General features: G+C 43.9%; 1 protein-coding gene and 1 long non-coding RNA gene across 2 annotated transcripts in view; one reads left to right on the forward strand and one right to left on the reverse strand.

The window, feature by feature from the left end:
- The window catches only part of LOC137570865 (sorting nexin-5), a 35,070-nt gene that overhangs the window by 12,610 nt on the left and 9,007 nt on the right, over positions 1 to 13,453 (forward strand). The window contains exons 5-9 of the mRNA XM_068279572.1: positions 168 to 273; positions 2,156 to 2,231; positions 7,048 to 7,087; positions 7,179 to 7,265; positions 9,148 to 9,307. Of these exons, the coding sequence (XP_068135673.1) occupies positions 168 to 273; positions 2,156 to 2,231; positions 7,048 to 7,087; positions 7,179 to 7,265; positions 9,148 to 9,307 (469 nt within the window). The remainder of the gene's footprint in view (positions 1 to 167; positions 274 to 2,155; positions 2,232 to 7,047; positions 7,088 to 7,178; positions 7,266 to 9,147; positions 9,308 to 13,453) is intronic.
- Positions 2,111 to 13,453, reverse strand: part of LOC137570866 (uncharacterized) — a 53,499-nt gene continuing 42,156 nt past the window's right edge. The window contains exon 3 of the long non-coding RNA XR_011031213.1: positions 2,111 to 2,686. This is a non-coding gene — a long non-coding RNA (uncharacterized lncRNA). The remainder of the gene's footprint in view (positions 2,687 to 13,453) is intronic.

Here is a 13,453-nt window from a genome sequence, read left to right on the forward strand (position 1 = left end):
AGGCTCTTCCCTTTCAAGGTAAGTACCTCCTAGGGGGCACTTTTTTTCTACTCAGGATCACTTTGAGTTCCTACAAAATAGTTCTGTGAGCCTCTGATATGATAATGGTTTGTATAATGACTGCTCCAGAGTTATTCTGACAACTTTTCATGATCTTCTTTGCACAGGAAGTCGATGAGTTCTTTGAGCAAGAAAAAATATTTCTTGTTGCTTATCACAACCGGATCAAGGACTCCTGTGCCAAGGCTGAGAAAATGACCAGATCTCACAAAAGTGTGTATTTCTTTATTGTTTTGATTGTATTTGTTGTTTAAAGGATACCTGAAGTGACATGTGACATGATGAGATAGACATGGGTATGTACAGTGCCTAGCACACAAATCATTATGCTGTGTTCCTTTTTTTTCTTTCTCTGCCTGAAAGAGTTAAATATCAGGTATGTTAGTGGCTGACTCAGTCATGACTCAGACAGGAAGTGACTGCAGTGTGACCCTCACTGATAAGAAATTCCCCTTTTTACCTCTTTCTTGCTTTCAGAAGCTATTTTCTGCTAGGAAAGTGTTTTATAGTTGTACTTTATTATCAGTTAGGGTCACACTGTAGTCCTGTCTGAGTCAGGACTGAGTCAGCCACTTACATACCTGATATTTAACTCTTTCAGGCAGAGAAAGTAAAAAAGGGAACACAGCATAGTTATTTGTGTGCTTGGCACTGTACATACATATGTCTATCTCGTCATGTCACATGTCACTTTGCGTATCCTTTAATGTACAAACATGAGTGTGTGCCAAATTGGATTGTTAGCTGCAAACCAGAAAATATGTATTTTAAATGATGCATTGTGTTTTTTTATAAGAATAGTTTTAGATTGCAGATAAAGGGGGATCCCTCCTTGGCAGATTTGGAATTACAAAAAAGATAAGCGGTCATTTAGGGCTTGTTCATATGAACGGTTCTGTGACGGTAAACGACAGCCTCTGCTCTCATCATTGAATGCTGTCTCATTCAGGTGAATGGACAGCCGTCGGTACGTTCGCTAACTGGCGTTTGCGCAATGCTGTGTTTTAATCCCGATTTTCGCTGTCGTCTGTTCGGCACTTAGCTGTTCCTGGAAGCAACATGTTGCTTCCAGGATCATTTACCGACACACTTCCATGTCCCCTGCAGGAATGAAAAACGCCGCAAACCAGGGAGTGCCACCAAAAGCCAACAAATACTTTCCGGTAGGCTCGCAGAAAAGCATTTGAAACAAGAACCCAGGCTGCCGCAGGCGGCTGGTTCAGACATCCGTCTGAACTAGCCCTAAATTTAAAACATCTACTGGTCCATGGTTTGAGAGATGTGTTGCATTAAATGTGGATTTACACTTTAACATTAATTGTCCCACTCCATGTGGGGTAACCAGCAACTACTCAGATACAAGTATATGCAAACTAGTCCATGGCTGTGCTACAAGTCTCTCTTACCTTCAGTCATCTTGCAGCAATATTCAATTTGCTTTGAATAGAGAGGGGAAGTATCAGATCCTCTATCATGTTTTTGGTACATCGACTTCTCTATTAAGCCTGAAAGTAATGTAAGCCCCTCCCATGCTACTAAATTGCTTTTCTTTCTTTTTGAATCCCCAGTTCCTCACTAAATGGTTTCCCCTTAAGTTCCTGTGCTTAGAACACATAGGGAAGTAGTAACCGGTTTGTGCCCTATCTAAAATGAAGGCAAAATCGTTTGTTCTACTTTAATGTGTCCATACTGTGCTGCAATGCTTTGTTTGAAACTTGTCATATCTGAACAATGCTTAGGAACTAGCCATCAACCAAACTTATTTTGAAGCAGCAGACTTCTGAGATGGTTATACAATTAAATAAATAAAGTACAGTATGTATTTTTAATATTAAAAGCAATAATTGAAGCAAATATCTGCTAACAGAGATTATGTATTACTTTTGAATTTGCATCTACATGTTTTGGCAATACATAGCTGTCATAATAATAATTGTATATTTTGCTAGGGAAACCATTTGAAGTCTGAGTAGGTTATAGCTACAGTGGGAATGGGCTAGTTCCCCCCAGCTATTGTGTAACAGACGTGTTGTGAACCTCAGTACGTTTGTATTATTGCCGATCATTCACTCTGTGCTTCCTGTGCTCCTTCCAGATGTTGCTGATGACCACATTCATATTTCTGCTGCCCTGATCTCTGTAGCTGATGAGGAGAACACTCCGGTTAGAAAGTAAGTGTGATTGTCAGTTGGAGGCGGAAAAATGTGTGGAGTAGGAAGTCGTTTAATGACTTCCCTTTTGTTGAGTAAACACATTCCATTCAGCAGAGGCCATAAATTTTAACAATAACGGTCTTATCTAAGTTGAAGCTGTCTTGAGCACAAGAATGTCTACTATTTAGAAGGCACCACAAGGGGGCGACATTGTTTTGGTTCAGTGCTTTAAATGAGACATGTCAGCATATGTACATCGATGTCTGGAAATGTGCTTGTGCTTTTTGTCTGTCCTGGGCCTTCGTCAGAGTTCTAAAAGCATCCGTATGCACATTTAATGACACCTTTTGTGTGCGTTCATATATGGTAAAAATATGAACACACACATGGGCTGTTGTTCAATTTGCTTCTTCCGATAAGTTTTCTTCTAGTAGATATTTTTCATATTCCCTTTGAAATAACTTTTCTGCACTCTGTAATTGAAAAAGTGCAAAAAAAGTCAGTGAAAATGCATTTTATTAATTATGTAAGAAAAGCCTCCTAGGATAAAACTCAAGAGAAAAAGTTAATTGCATATGGGCCATGGTGTCTAGAGAAAAGTACCGATGTAAGGCTTTGTTTTTTTTAAAACCATGAAAATGCATAACATGTAAAGGAGCCAGTTCAATTCCAATGTGTTTCCACAGTGCAGAAAAAAACATCAAAGTGCAGAAGCGGGATGATGTTTTTTATTGATTTGAAGGGGGGGGGGGGGGGGGTAACCATATATCTGATCAGATTAAAGCTGGATTTCCACCCAATGTTTAAAAACAATCGATTCCTTTCTGAAAAGAATGGACTCGGAAAGAATCAATTCCTACCACACACTGCACATCAGTTTCCAATAGATTCCAGCAGGGTGTCTATTGAAAATCGATCCATCGATCTACCAGTGCTCTCTTCAGCCCTCAGACGATGTGCTACCATTCCATGAACTTCCTCCAGGGGACCATCTCCCCACCATCTGTGTTGGTGCAGAGGGTGGGTATTGAGTACTTAACAGCTTGGTGCTCCTGAGCTGCCTGCTATGTGCACTGAAATCGTACATGGGCAAACATTTGGCAAAGCCTGGACACAGTGGGCACTCAAGACAAGTGAACAGCTGAGGCAGCAGTGGAAGGCAGTACAATGCAGGCATACTGTGTGGCAGAGGTGTCAAACTCAAATACAAAGTGGGCCTAAACTGAACACTGGGACCAAGTCGTGTGCCAACCTCAATGTCTAGTAGCCACCTCCCTCCTTTACAAAGTTCCATGGCTTCTCACCATGCCTATACAGTTTCCTGGTGTCTAGTGGCCCCTCCCCTATACAGTTCCCTGGGCCCAGTGGTCTCCGTCCCCATCCTATACAGTTCCCTGCTGTCTAGTCGTACCCTCCCTCCCCTATACAGTTCCCTAGTGTTTAGTGACACCCCACCACCACCCCTATACAGTTTCCTAGTGCTAGTGGCTCCCCTGTACAGTTTCCTGGCGCTTAATGCTTTCCCCATCCATCCCACATATGACTTCCCTGATGATCTAGGGCTATACCTCCAATGTAGTATCCCTGGTGGTCTTTGTGGGCCAAACAAACTATTTTTTTTACTATAAGACTCACTTTTTCTCCCCCAAATGTGTGTGTGTGTGGGGGGGGGGGGGATTCGGGGAGTCACTGCATCTTATAGTCCAAGTGCAGGGAGTTCTTGACTTGTGAACACCTGCCAATAGAGACCTCCAACCTGCTGCAATGTCGGGGACTCCCTGTACTGTGCCCATGCAGAGGAGGACACAGGGGGACAAACGGAGGACACGGGGACACAACAGGACATAGACACAACGGGACATAGATGAGGAGACAAGAGGAACACAAAGGGGCATAGAGGAGGACACAGAAGGACAAACAGGGGAAAGAGGAGGACACAGGAAGACACAAGGGGCATGAGGTACTAAGATGGCATCATAATCCACAAGATGCCCCTTTACCATGGATGCACCAGGTTTAGTAAATATTTTTTTCCTATAAATCTAAGTGTGTCTTATGGTCAGAAGTGTCTTATAGTCCGAAAAATACAGTAATTCAAAGGGGAGGACACACTTGCATGCAAAGTTTGTATGCTCTGTGGGCCAGAGTTGACATGTAAGGTAAAGGTTGTTTAAGTTGTCACATTATGCTGCACTTCATACTTTAGTCTAGAGTCCAGAGGTACGGTATATTTATTATATGGAGGTAATGTATATACAGAAGTGTGGGGTTTTCTTTAGTTTTCAGTAAAAAGATGATTGATTAAAAAAACAAACAATAGCATACATAATAAAACAATATATGAAATATATACTCCAGTGAAATAGCGAACTGGATGAATATCTTCACATAAAAAGCAGAATATACAGAGGTAACGTACCCCATTGATGCAGGAGTGGTGTGATAACCAAACTTTCCACAGACTGCACACACACAAATGTGAAGAAACACGGGGCCCTCAGGCTGTCATGTTGACCTGTTGTGGTAATTCTGTTTTGCCCTCACAAAATACAAAGTTCAGTGCAGAGCAAACAGACCTGTGGAGAAAACTTTGTGTTCACATACTTTTTAGTAAAAATGTAACTAGAGCGCTCAAATGAGAATTGTTTCATTGGTTTGACAGAACTATCCATACACGTTATAGTTGTCATTTTATTTCATCACTTTTTTCTTTCCAATCCTAAAGAAGTGCCAACTTGATAATCGTGAATTTCACTCTCCTTGCTATTCTCAAGTCCTAGATAGAGTGGGGCCGAACCTCCGATTTTAGGTTCGCGAACCGGGTTCGCGAACTTCCGCGTAAGGTTCGGTTCGCGTAAAAGTTTGCGAACCGCCATAGACTTCAATGGGGATGCGAACTTTGAAAAAAAAAAATTATGCAGGCCACAAAAGTGATGGAAAAGATGTTTCAAGGGGTCTAACACCTGGACCCCCAGGTGGAGGAGTGGGATACATGCCAAAAGTCCCCGGGGAAAATCTAGATTTGACGCAAAGCAGCGTTTTAAGGGCAGAAATCACATTGAATGCTAAATGACAGGCCTAAAGTGCTTTAAAACATCTTGCATGTGTATACATCAATCAGGTAGTGTAATTAAGGTACTGCTTCACACTGACACACCAAACTCACCGTGTAACGCACCGCAAACAGCTGTTTGTGTAGTGACGGCCGTGCTGGACTGGTGCGCACCATGGCGAGAACAGGTATGCAGTGGCGGGTTCACTGAACAGAACAGGTATACAGTGGCGGGTTCACTGAACAGGTATGCATTGGCAGGTTCACTGAACAGGTATGCAGTGGCGGGTTCACTGAACAGGTATGCAGTGGTGGGTTCACTGAACAGGTATGCAGTGGTGGGTTCACTGAACAGGCATGCAGTGGTGGGTTCACTGAACAGGTATGCAGTGGTGGGTTCACAGAACAGGTATGCAGTGGTGGGTTCACAGAACAGGTATGCAGTGGTGGGTTCACAGAACAGGTATGCAGTGGTGGGTTCACAGAACAGGTATGCAGTGGTGGGTTCACAGAACAGGTATGCAGTGGTGGGTTCACTGTACAGGTATGCAGTGGTGGGTTCACTGTACAGGTATACAGTGGTGGGTTCACAGAACAGGTATGCAGTGGTGGGTTCACAGAACAGGTATGCAGTGGTGGGTTCACAGAACAGGTATGCAGTGGCGGGTTCACTGAACAGGTATGCAGCCAGGAACAAGCTAAGCCTAACTAATCTTTCCCTATGAGAAACAGTCTGCAGCAGCTCGCCCTACTCTCACTAACGCAGGCACACGAGTGAGCGTAATGGCCGCCGCTGCCTGCCTTGTATTAGGGGGGGGGAGTGGCTCCAGGGGCTAGTGTAGCCTAATTGGCTACACTGGGCCTGCTGACTGTGATGTAGAGGGTCAAAGTTGACCCTCATGGTGCATTATGGGGCGAACCGAACTTCCGCAAAAGTTCGCCTGCGGGACTCGAACGCGAACCACTGAAGTTCGCATGGAACCGTTCGCAGGCGAACCGTTCGGCCCAACTCTAGTCCTAGATTCAAATCATGGCCAGGACACTGTCTGCATTGAGTTTGTATGTGCTCCCCACATTAGTGTGGTCTTACTGATATTGTACTACAGTACCACTGTTTGGAGCCCATTTTTTCTATGTGCCGTTTTATTTGCCCAACAGTATTTATGTATGTGGGACACCTGTGACCACTAGGGATGATCAATGAGATACAAATATTTCCTAGTTCTTGCAGGATTATGTACATTTGTATGAAAACTTATGCAGTTTGAAAATGGACCAATCAAGTCCCACTAAGGTTTAAACTGATTCATTTTCAAGCTTTGATTCATTTTCAAGCTGCATATATTTGCATAAAAAAATTACATTATCCTGTATGAAAGCGGAAATATTTGCATCACATTGATCATCCCGAGTGACCACCTCTGACAGCTGAAAGAGTTAGGGGGACTGCTGGCTTTGGGTTTGGCAATCTATTGGTGCTGACAGAATAGAAAGCTTCCTATGACTTTAGGCAGAATGAGGTGGATCCCTGTGAGGAGAATGCCTCTGACTGCTGGCAGAATGGGGGTGATCCTTGAGATTGCTAGCAGAATGGGGGACCAATAAGCTTTCAAAGGATTTAGTTGGATTACACAGTATTTTATGGAAATTGATTTCTCTTTACGTTGAGGGAAACTGTCAAGATTTGTACACTATCCTCTAAATCATTCATGTAAAATGATTGAAGGTGTTCAATAAAAGTGAGTGGTACGTTGTAATGTACATCATTTGCTTTTTCTCCAGATATTTGGTGAAACTTGCAGAGTTATTTGAAAAGCTCAGAGTAAGTTCTTCTCACTCTCATTATCTTTGCATTTTGCATTGAAGTGTACTTGGCATTAAGACTGTGTGCTGTCACTATTATTGCTCTGCAGAAAATTGAAGCCAGAGTTGCATCTGATGAAGACTTGAAACTTTCTGAACTCCTGAGATACTACATGCTTAATATTGAAGCCGCTAAGGTAATCTGCCAGTTGGGGATACAAGACAGCACTGCTAATATAAAGTATATTTCTACAGGTACTCTGCCCTCAAGGGATGATCCACCAAACACAAAGTATTCTCTCCCAGCATCCAAGCAGACAAACATAGCAATAACTCTTTTTGTGTGCAATGGGATTATCCCATTTATTTTAATTACTACACTAAGGGTAAAGCCGCTTAAATAGGACATCTAAGGGGTGATTAGATTTATTTACATGGGGTTTCTTCCAGCCCCTAGCAGTCCATCAGGTGTCTCGCTTTAGTTCCGCTGCCCTCCAGGGTGCCGCTGTCTTTAAAAGATCCCCAACTACAACTGTGATCACATGTACAGCAGGTGTTTCTGCATCTCTCTCTCACCCGTGCTATCATGGCGCAAAGACACTGCGCAACCGCATGCACTGGTGAGAACACAGCTACTATCTTTACATAATTCAGCAATATAGATTTCTGAGTCCTGATAGAGCATGCAAGTTCCTCTCTCCTCCATGATCTTCTGTTCTCTCCTATCCTCTTCTCCCCTTACCTATGTCCTTTCCTCCACTCTCCATTCACTCATTTGCCTGGATGAGTAATTGGCCTCCATCTTTGTTACCCTTCTCTAGCTCACATAACCTGTAAAATAGTTTCCCCCAGTGGAGTCTGCTTTCAAAATTCCTTATGTCCTGTTGACTAGATGAAGATGGATTGAAGCTATGATAATTGCACTTATAGTGATTAGGACTCAGACATACAAACATTCAGGAGGTCTGTCCAATGTGTATGTAACCATATATGGACTCCTTCAGTTTCATATGGATAGTATCCACTTCATTTTGAAACAAAAGGATCCCCCAAAAAAGCAGCACCAGACTAGTATAAGGTAATAATTATTACAAAAACTTTATTGAAAAAGTGAACACAAATGAACTCAAATGGTGATAGAGAATTGTGAAGCTAAATATATCAATGTAAGAAGTAAATTCCCATTGTAGTAATACCTTTCAAACTGCCCATTTGCAGAACAATAGCCCATTTGCAAAACAATATTTTTAGTATTAGATTGTACAACCAGATAATTCACTTAAAGTGTAACAGTGCTGACCCTATTGAGAATATGCTCTATCACACGTTAAATGATATCTAATTTTTTTTTTTTTATTGATTTTATTTGTGCTTTTTTTTTCAATAAAGATTTAGTGATAATTTAATACCTTATACTAGTTTGGTGCTACTTTTTGGGGGTCCTTTTTGTTTCAAAATGTCTGTAATACTTCCCCTAGCACATTCTAGTTGGCACTATTAAGCATATACTCAGTTATATATTGTATGGTGCTTGTCTGATTTTTTTCAATTGGATAGTATCCATTTAGGGAAATCCAATTTCCCCGACTATAGTGTTAACAAAATCCCCCCCAAGATACTTCCTGTACAGTCAGGGCATGGAGTCGGTACAAAAATCATCCGACTCCAGGTACCCAAAATGACTCAGACTCCAACTCCTCAGTATAATACTTACCAGGGCTGTGGATTTGGTACAAAAATCATCTGACTCCCGTCTTCCCAGTTTATGAGACCACCGACCCCAGGTACCCAAAATTGCTCCGACTCCACAGCCCTGTGTACAGTGCTGCCAGTTAGGCAGGGAAATGTACAGCTGAGGGAAAGGGCCTCTGAGATCCTTTTTTACTTTGTCTTATGGGATTTCTGAGGAGATGGTACCATATGCTTCTATCTTTTTCTCTACACAAAGTAATGAAAAGTGTCTGTGCTTGAGTACATTCAGTGATGACAAGAAGTGAAAGGCAAAGCTCAGAAACGTGGATAAAAATGGATTTATGCTCTTTTTTTTTTTTTTTTTTTTTTTTTTTGTGTGTGATTCAGGACCTTTTACTCAGGAGGACAAAGAGCCAGGTTGAATATGAGAATTCAAACAAAGCTCTTGATAAGGCGAGGTTAAAAAGCAAAGATGTGAAGCAAGCCGAGTCACACCAGCAAGAGTGCTGCCAGAAATTTGAGAAGATCTCGGAATCTGCAAAGCAAGGTAAAGAAGTGGTGCTTCAGTGTGCACACCCTGCTTCAGACTGCCAGCAACAAAGAAGTGGTGCTTCAGTGTGCACACCCTGCTTCAGACTGCCAGCACTCCAGCCAGATCATTGTTGTGACTCTCTGCATAAAACTTGTTTTTATTTTATTGACTGATGTTGGGAGGAAAGAGTCTAGGTTGGATGAGGGCTACACACAGGGCTTGATTTGTACTTTCCAGCATCCATTTATGCTGGGTACGCACAGTGCAACTTCCCATCCAATAGATGAGATTGGAACAATTATTTTCAACGTGTCCGATCAGCTCCCAATTGATAATGAGATCGATTTTGGGTAGTTAGCATTGGAAAATCGATCCCATTATCAATCAGGAGCAATTTGACATGTACACACGATGCGAGTTCCTGTCAGATTACCAGTCAATCGAATGGGAAACTGTATTGTGTGTACCCAGTATTAAGACAGGTGCAGGGACTCCTCTTAAAATGAGGCAAAAGGGGGTTGAGCTTTAGCACAGAGACCGCTGCTGCCGCCATAAACCTTTCCAGAGAAAAAAAAAGCCATTCAATTAGAGAGAGGGGAGAGGGGGAATGCAGGGCTCAGATCATTAACAGCAGCTGACCAGCAATAAACTGACAGCTAAAGGTGAGGGGGAGAGCAAACTGGTGAAGCTGATATTCCCTCCCAGTGAATGTTCCAGGAAAACTCACCAATCAGGAATTCTGCTCTCTACTGTACAACCCCTGGCACACAGGGGCGGCGCCAGGGGGGTGCTTTGGGGTGCTCAAGCACCCCTTAGAATTGTCCAAGCACCTCCAAAGCACCCCCTGGCCGAAGCAGCAGAGCAGGGCTACGGTAAGATGGCTTCCGAAAGCCCTGCTCTGCAGACTTGGTGTCTGCAGTGCAGGGCTTCGGGTGGCCATTTTCCTGTAGCCCTGCTCTCAGCGCAGGCAGGAAGCCACGTGACGTCGGGAAGGAAGAGGATCCTGGGAGCTGCGCGCCACAAGGAGGTCGGGACAGGAGGTCTTCTGACTGTAGGTGAGTAAATGGGTTTTTCTTTTTCAACAGGTGGTGCTGATTGTGGTCAGAACTGCTGAGGATTGTGCATATTGTGGTCAGAACTGCTGAGGATTGTGCATATCGTGGTCAGAACTGCTGAGGATTGTGCATATTGTGGTCAGAATTGCTGAGGAATGTGCATATTGTGGTCCGATCTGCTGAGGATTGTGCATATTGTGGTCAGATCTGCTGAGGATTGTGCATATTGGGGTCATAACTGCTAACGATTGTGCATATTGAGGTCAGATCTGCCAACGATTGTCCAAATTGGGGTCAGATCTGCCAACGATTGTCCATATTGTGGTCAGATCTGCCAAATTATTGAACGTTTTTTTTGTTCAAATCTGCTCACATTACGTGTATTTTCTTGAGAAAACCTGCACAATTATATGAATTTTCTTGGTAAAGGGTCACCAAAACTTGGCCCCTCTGTCTTTGCGTTGCACTTTTAAAGGGAACCCGAGATGAGAATAATATTGAGGCTGCCATATTTATCTCCTTTTAAGCAATACCAGCTGCCTGGCTGCCGTGCTGGTCCTCTGCTTCTAATTCTTTCAACCATAGACCCTGAACAAGCATGCAGCAGGTCAGGGGTTTCTGACAATATTGTCAGAACTAACAAGATTAGCTACATGCTTGTTTCTGGTGTAATTCAGTTCTCTACTGCAGCCAAATAGATCAGCAGGGCTGCCAGGCAACTAGAATTGTTTAAAGGAAATAAATATGGCAGCCTGTATATCATTCTCACCCCGGGTTCACGTTGAATTACAGTTAGCCCCGCCCTCATCCGACCATGGCCACGCCCATTTTTGCCATACCACCGGTTGTAGCCACACCCCTTTTTGCTGCGGCGCACAGGTCATCAGCTACCCTGGAAATTGGTCCAGCACCTGCATAGCACCCCCTAAAAAAATTCCTGGAGCCACCACTGCTGGCACAGCAGCTTGTATGTCCCGCTCATCATACAGAAGATGGGGAAATAATAGCAGATGCAGCAGAGGACTCTGTGACTGTCATCACACCACGCAACCAGGAAGTGAGGGAGTTGCAGGGAACTCTGAAATTCAGACTGCAGACATTGTGTGCAGAGCAAAGCAGGATGGCTGCAGACCTGGAGAGATGATTTACTTTGATATGTGACCTCTTATGTCTTCCAAATCCTGCTGCCCTTTTGCTTTTTCCACGCAAGGCCATGGCCTTTGTGGCCTTCTCAGAAATCCGGTTCTGCTTACACATGCAGTGAAACTGGCACATGTTCAATTCTTGTAAGAGTGACTATATTCAGGCCATCATGCCAGGAGACTTCTATAGAAACCAGTCTACATTAATTCAAAGATTGTAAAATGACCAATACATAAAGAATTATGTCTGCTTTCTCTGAGTGCTGCCTTGTTTACACAAGCTTGATTCTGGATTCATTCAACCAGATATCTGAGGTATGTGCAGGTGTCCTCCAGCATCGCTGACCTCCTCTGTAGTGATTCATCCAGACATTGCACTGTCCCCGGACGTCTTTTGTTTCTGTGGAAACATCCAAGAGAGTTCCTGCAGTACAGTCCTACTCGTCCACTCATTCACCCTTCTTTCCCGCCTCCACCCCTCTCCATAAAGCTATGCAAACTTCTTAGCCAGAAGCTGAACAGTATGTTTGTACAGTGATTGTTCTAGACCTGCTACCCAAAACCATTTCTAAAGACCAATTTGGTCAAAAATACTTAAAGGGCTCTGCTATAATGACTCAGCTATAATGATTCCTGAGCAAAGCCAGACTGAATGCTCAGTCTGGGATTTTATCAGGGCTGATAACAACAAGCAGGCTTAACAGTGTAGGTGTTTTCTCTAATGTTCCCACTGATATATATGGTAAAATACACACACAAGGTGCTTCGTCTCTGGTTCACTTTAAAGAGAACCTGTAATGAAAAAAAGTTCCCCGGGGGGGGGGGGGGGGGGTACTCACCTCGGGAGGGGGAAGCCACAGGGTCCCAATGATACTTCCACCTCCCCTGTAGCTGCAGGCAATCCAGCGCTGGCTCCCCCGAAGTGTCCTGGAATCCTCCCTCGACAAACCTGACAAGCGCTGATTTATTTACCTTTTCTGGCTCCAGCGGGGGCGCTGTTGCGGCTCCCAGCACTGAAATAGCCAACCTCTGTCAGGTCCGCTCGACTGCGCACGAGAATTGCGCCTGCACAGTAGAGCAGACCTGACAGAGATCGGCTATTTTCGCCTATCCGAGTGGAGAGCCCATACTGCGCCTGTGCTGGAGCCAGGAAGGTAAATATTTACATCCTAGCTGTTTGGGGAGCTTTATCTCCGCTGCTGTGGGACCGAGGAGGACGGGGGAAGCCTCAATAGGATCCGGAGGCTTCCCCCACCCGAGGTGAGTACCCCCCCCAGGGAGGTTTTTTTCATTACAGGTTTTCTTTATGCAGAGTTTTAATAATAATAAAATAATTCCAACATTTGTATAGCAGGCACTAAAGGCATGCTCAGTAGGCAGTAGCAGTGTTAGGAATTCTTGCCCAAGGACTTCTTGAATAGGTACTGGCCTACTGAAAAGGAAAAATGAGATTAAAACCTGGTCTCCTATGTTAGAAGATGTGCCCTTAACCAATACACTATTCAGCCGCAGCTCATAGTTTTCTGCTTGCACCATTTTATTAATTCACTCTGCTTATGTTTGCTTATGAGTTCCAAGACCTGAGGCTTTGTAGATGAAGAAACCAGATTGAGCAGCTTTAGCTGCATAAAAAGCAGAAAATCTCTTTGATCTGAAAAGAGACATGTTACTTGCCCTTCTCAAAGCAAAGCATGCAGGACACCTTGAGGCCGGTTTCACACTTGTGCGGTGCGATTCTCACATGGGGAAGAGCGCACCGCAGGGAACCGCACCAAAGCCCCTTTCACGTTACCCTGTGGCAGCGCTAACAGGGTAATATGCATAGGCTTGCCCCCCCCCCCATCCAGTGACGTACTCCCTGCTGGACAGGAAGTGTGTCGCCAGGATTCCTGTCATTGTGCTTTGCACTCTGTCCTTCACACTTACTGTGTAGATTAGCACTACTACTATCTGTGCGGTAGGCA

The sequence above is a fragment of the Hyperolius riggenbachi genome, chromosome 4, assembly GCF_040937935.1.
Source record: "Hyperolius riggenbachi isolate aHypRig1 chromosome 4, aHypRig1.pri, whole genome shotgun sequence".
Classification (NCBI taxonomy): Eukaryota; Metazoa; Chordata; class Amphibia; order Anura; family Hyperoliidae; genus Hyperolius; species Hyperolius riggenbachi.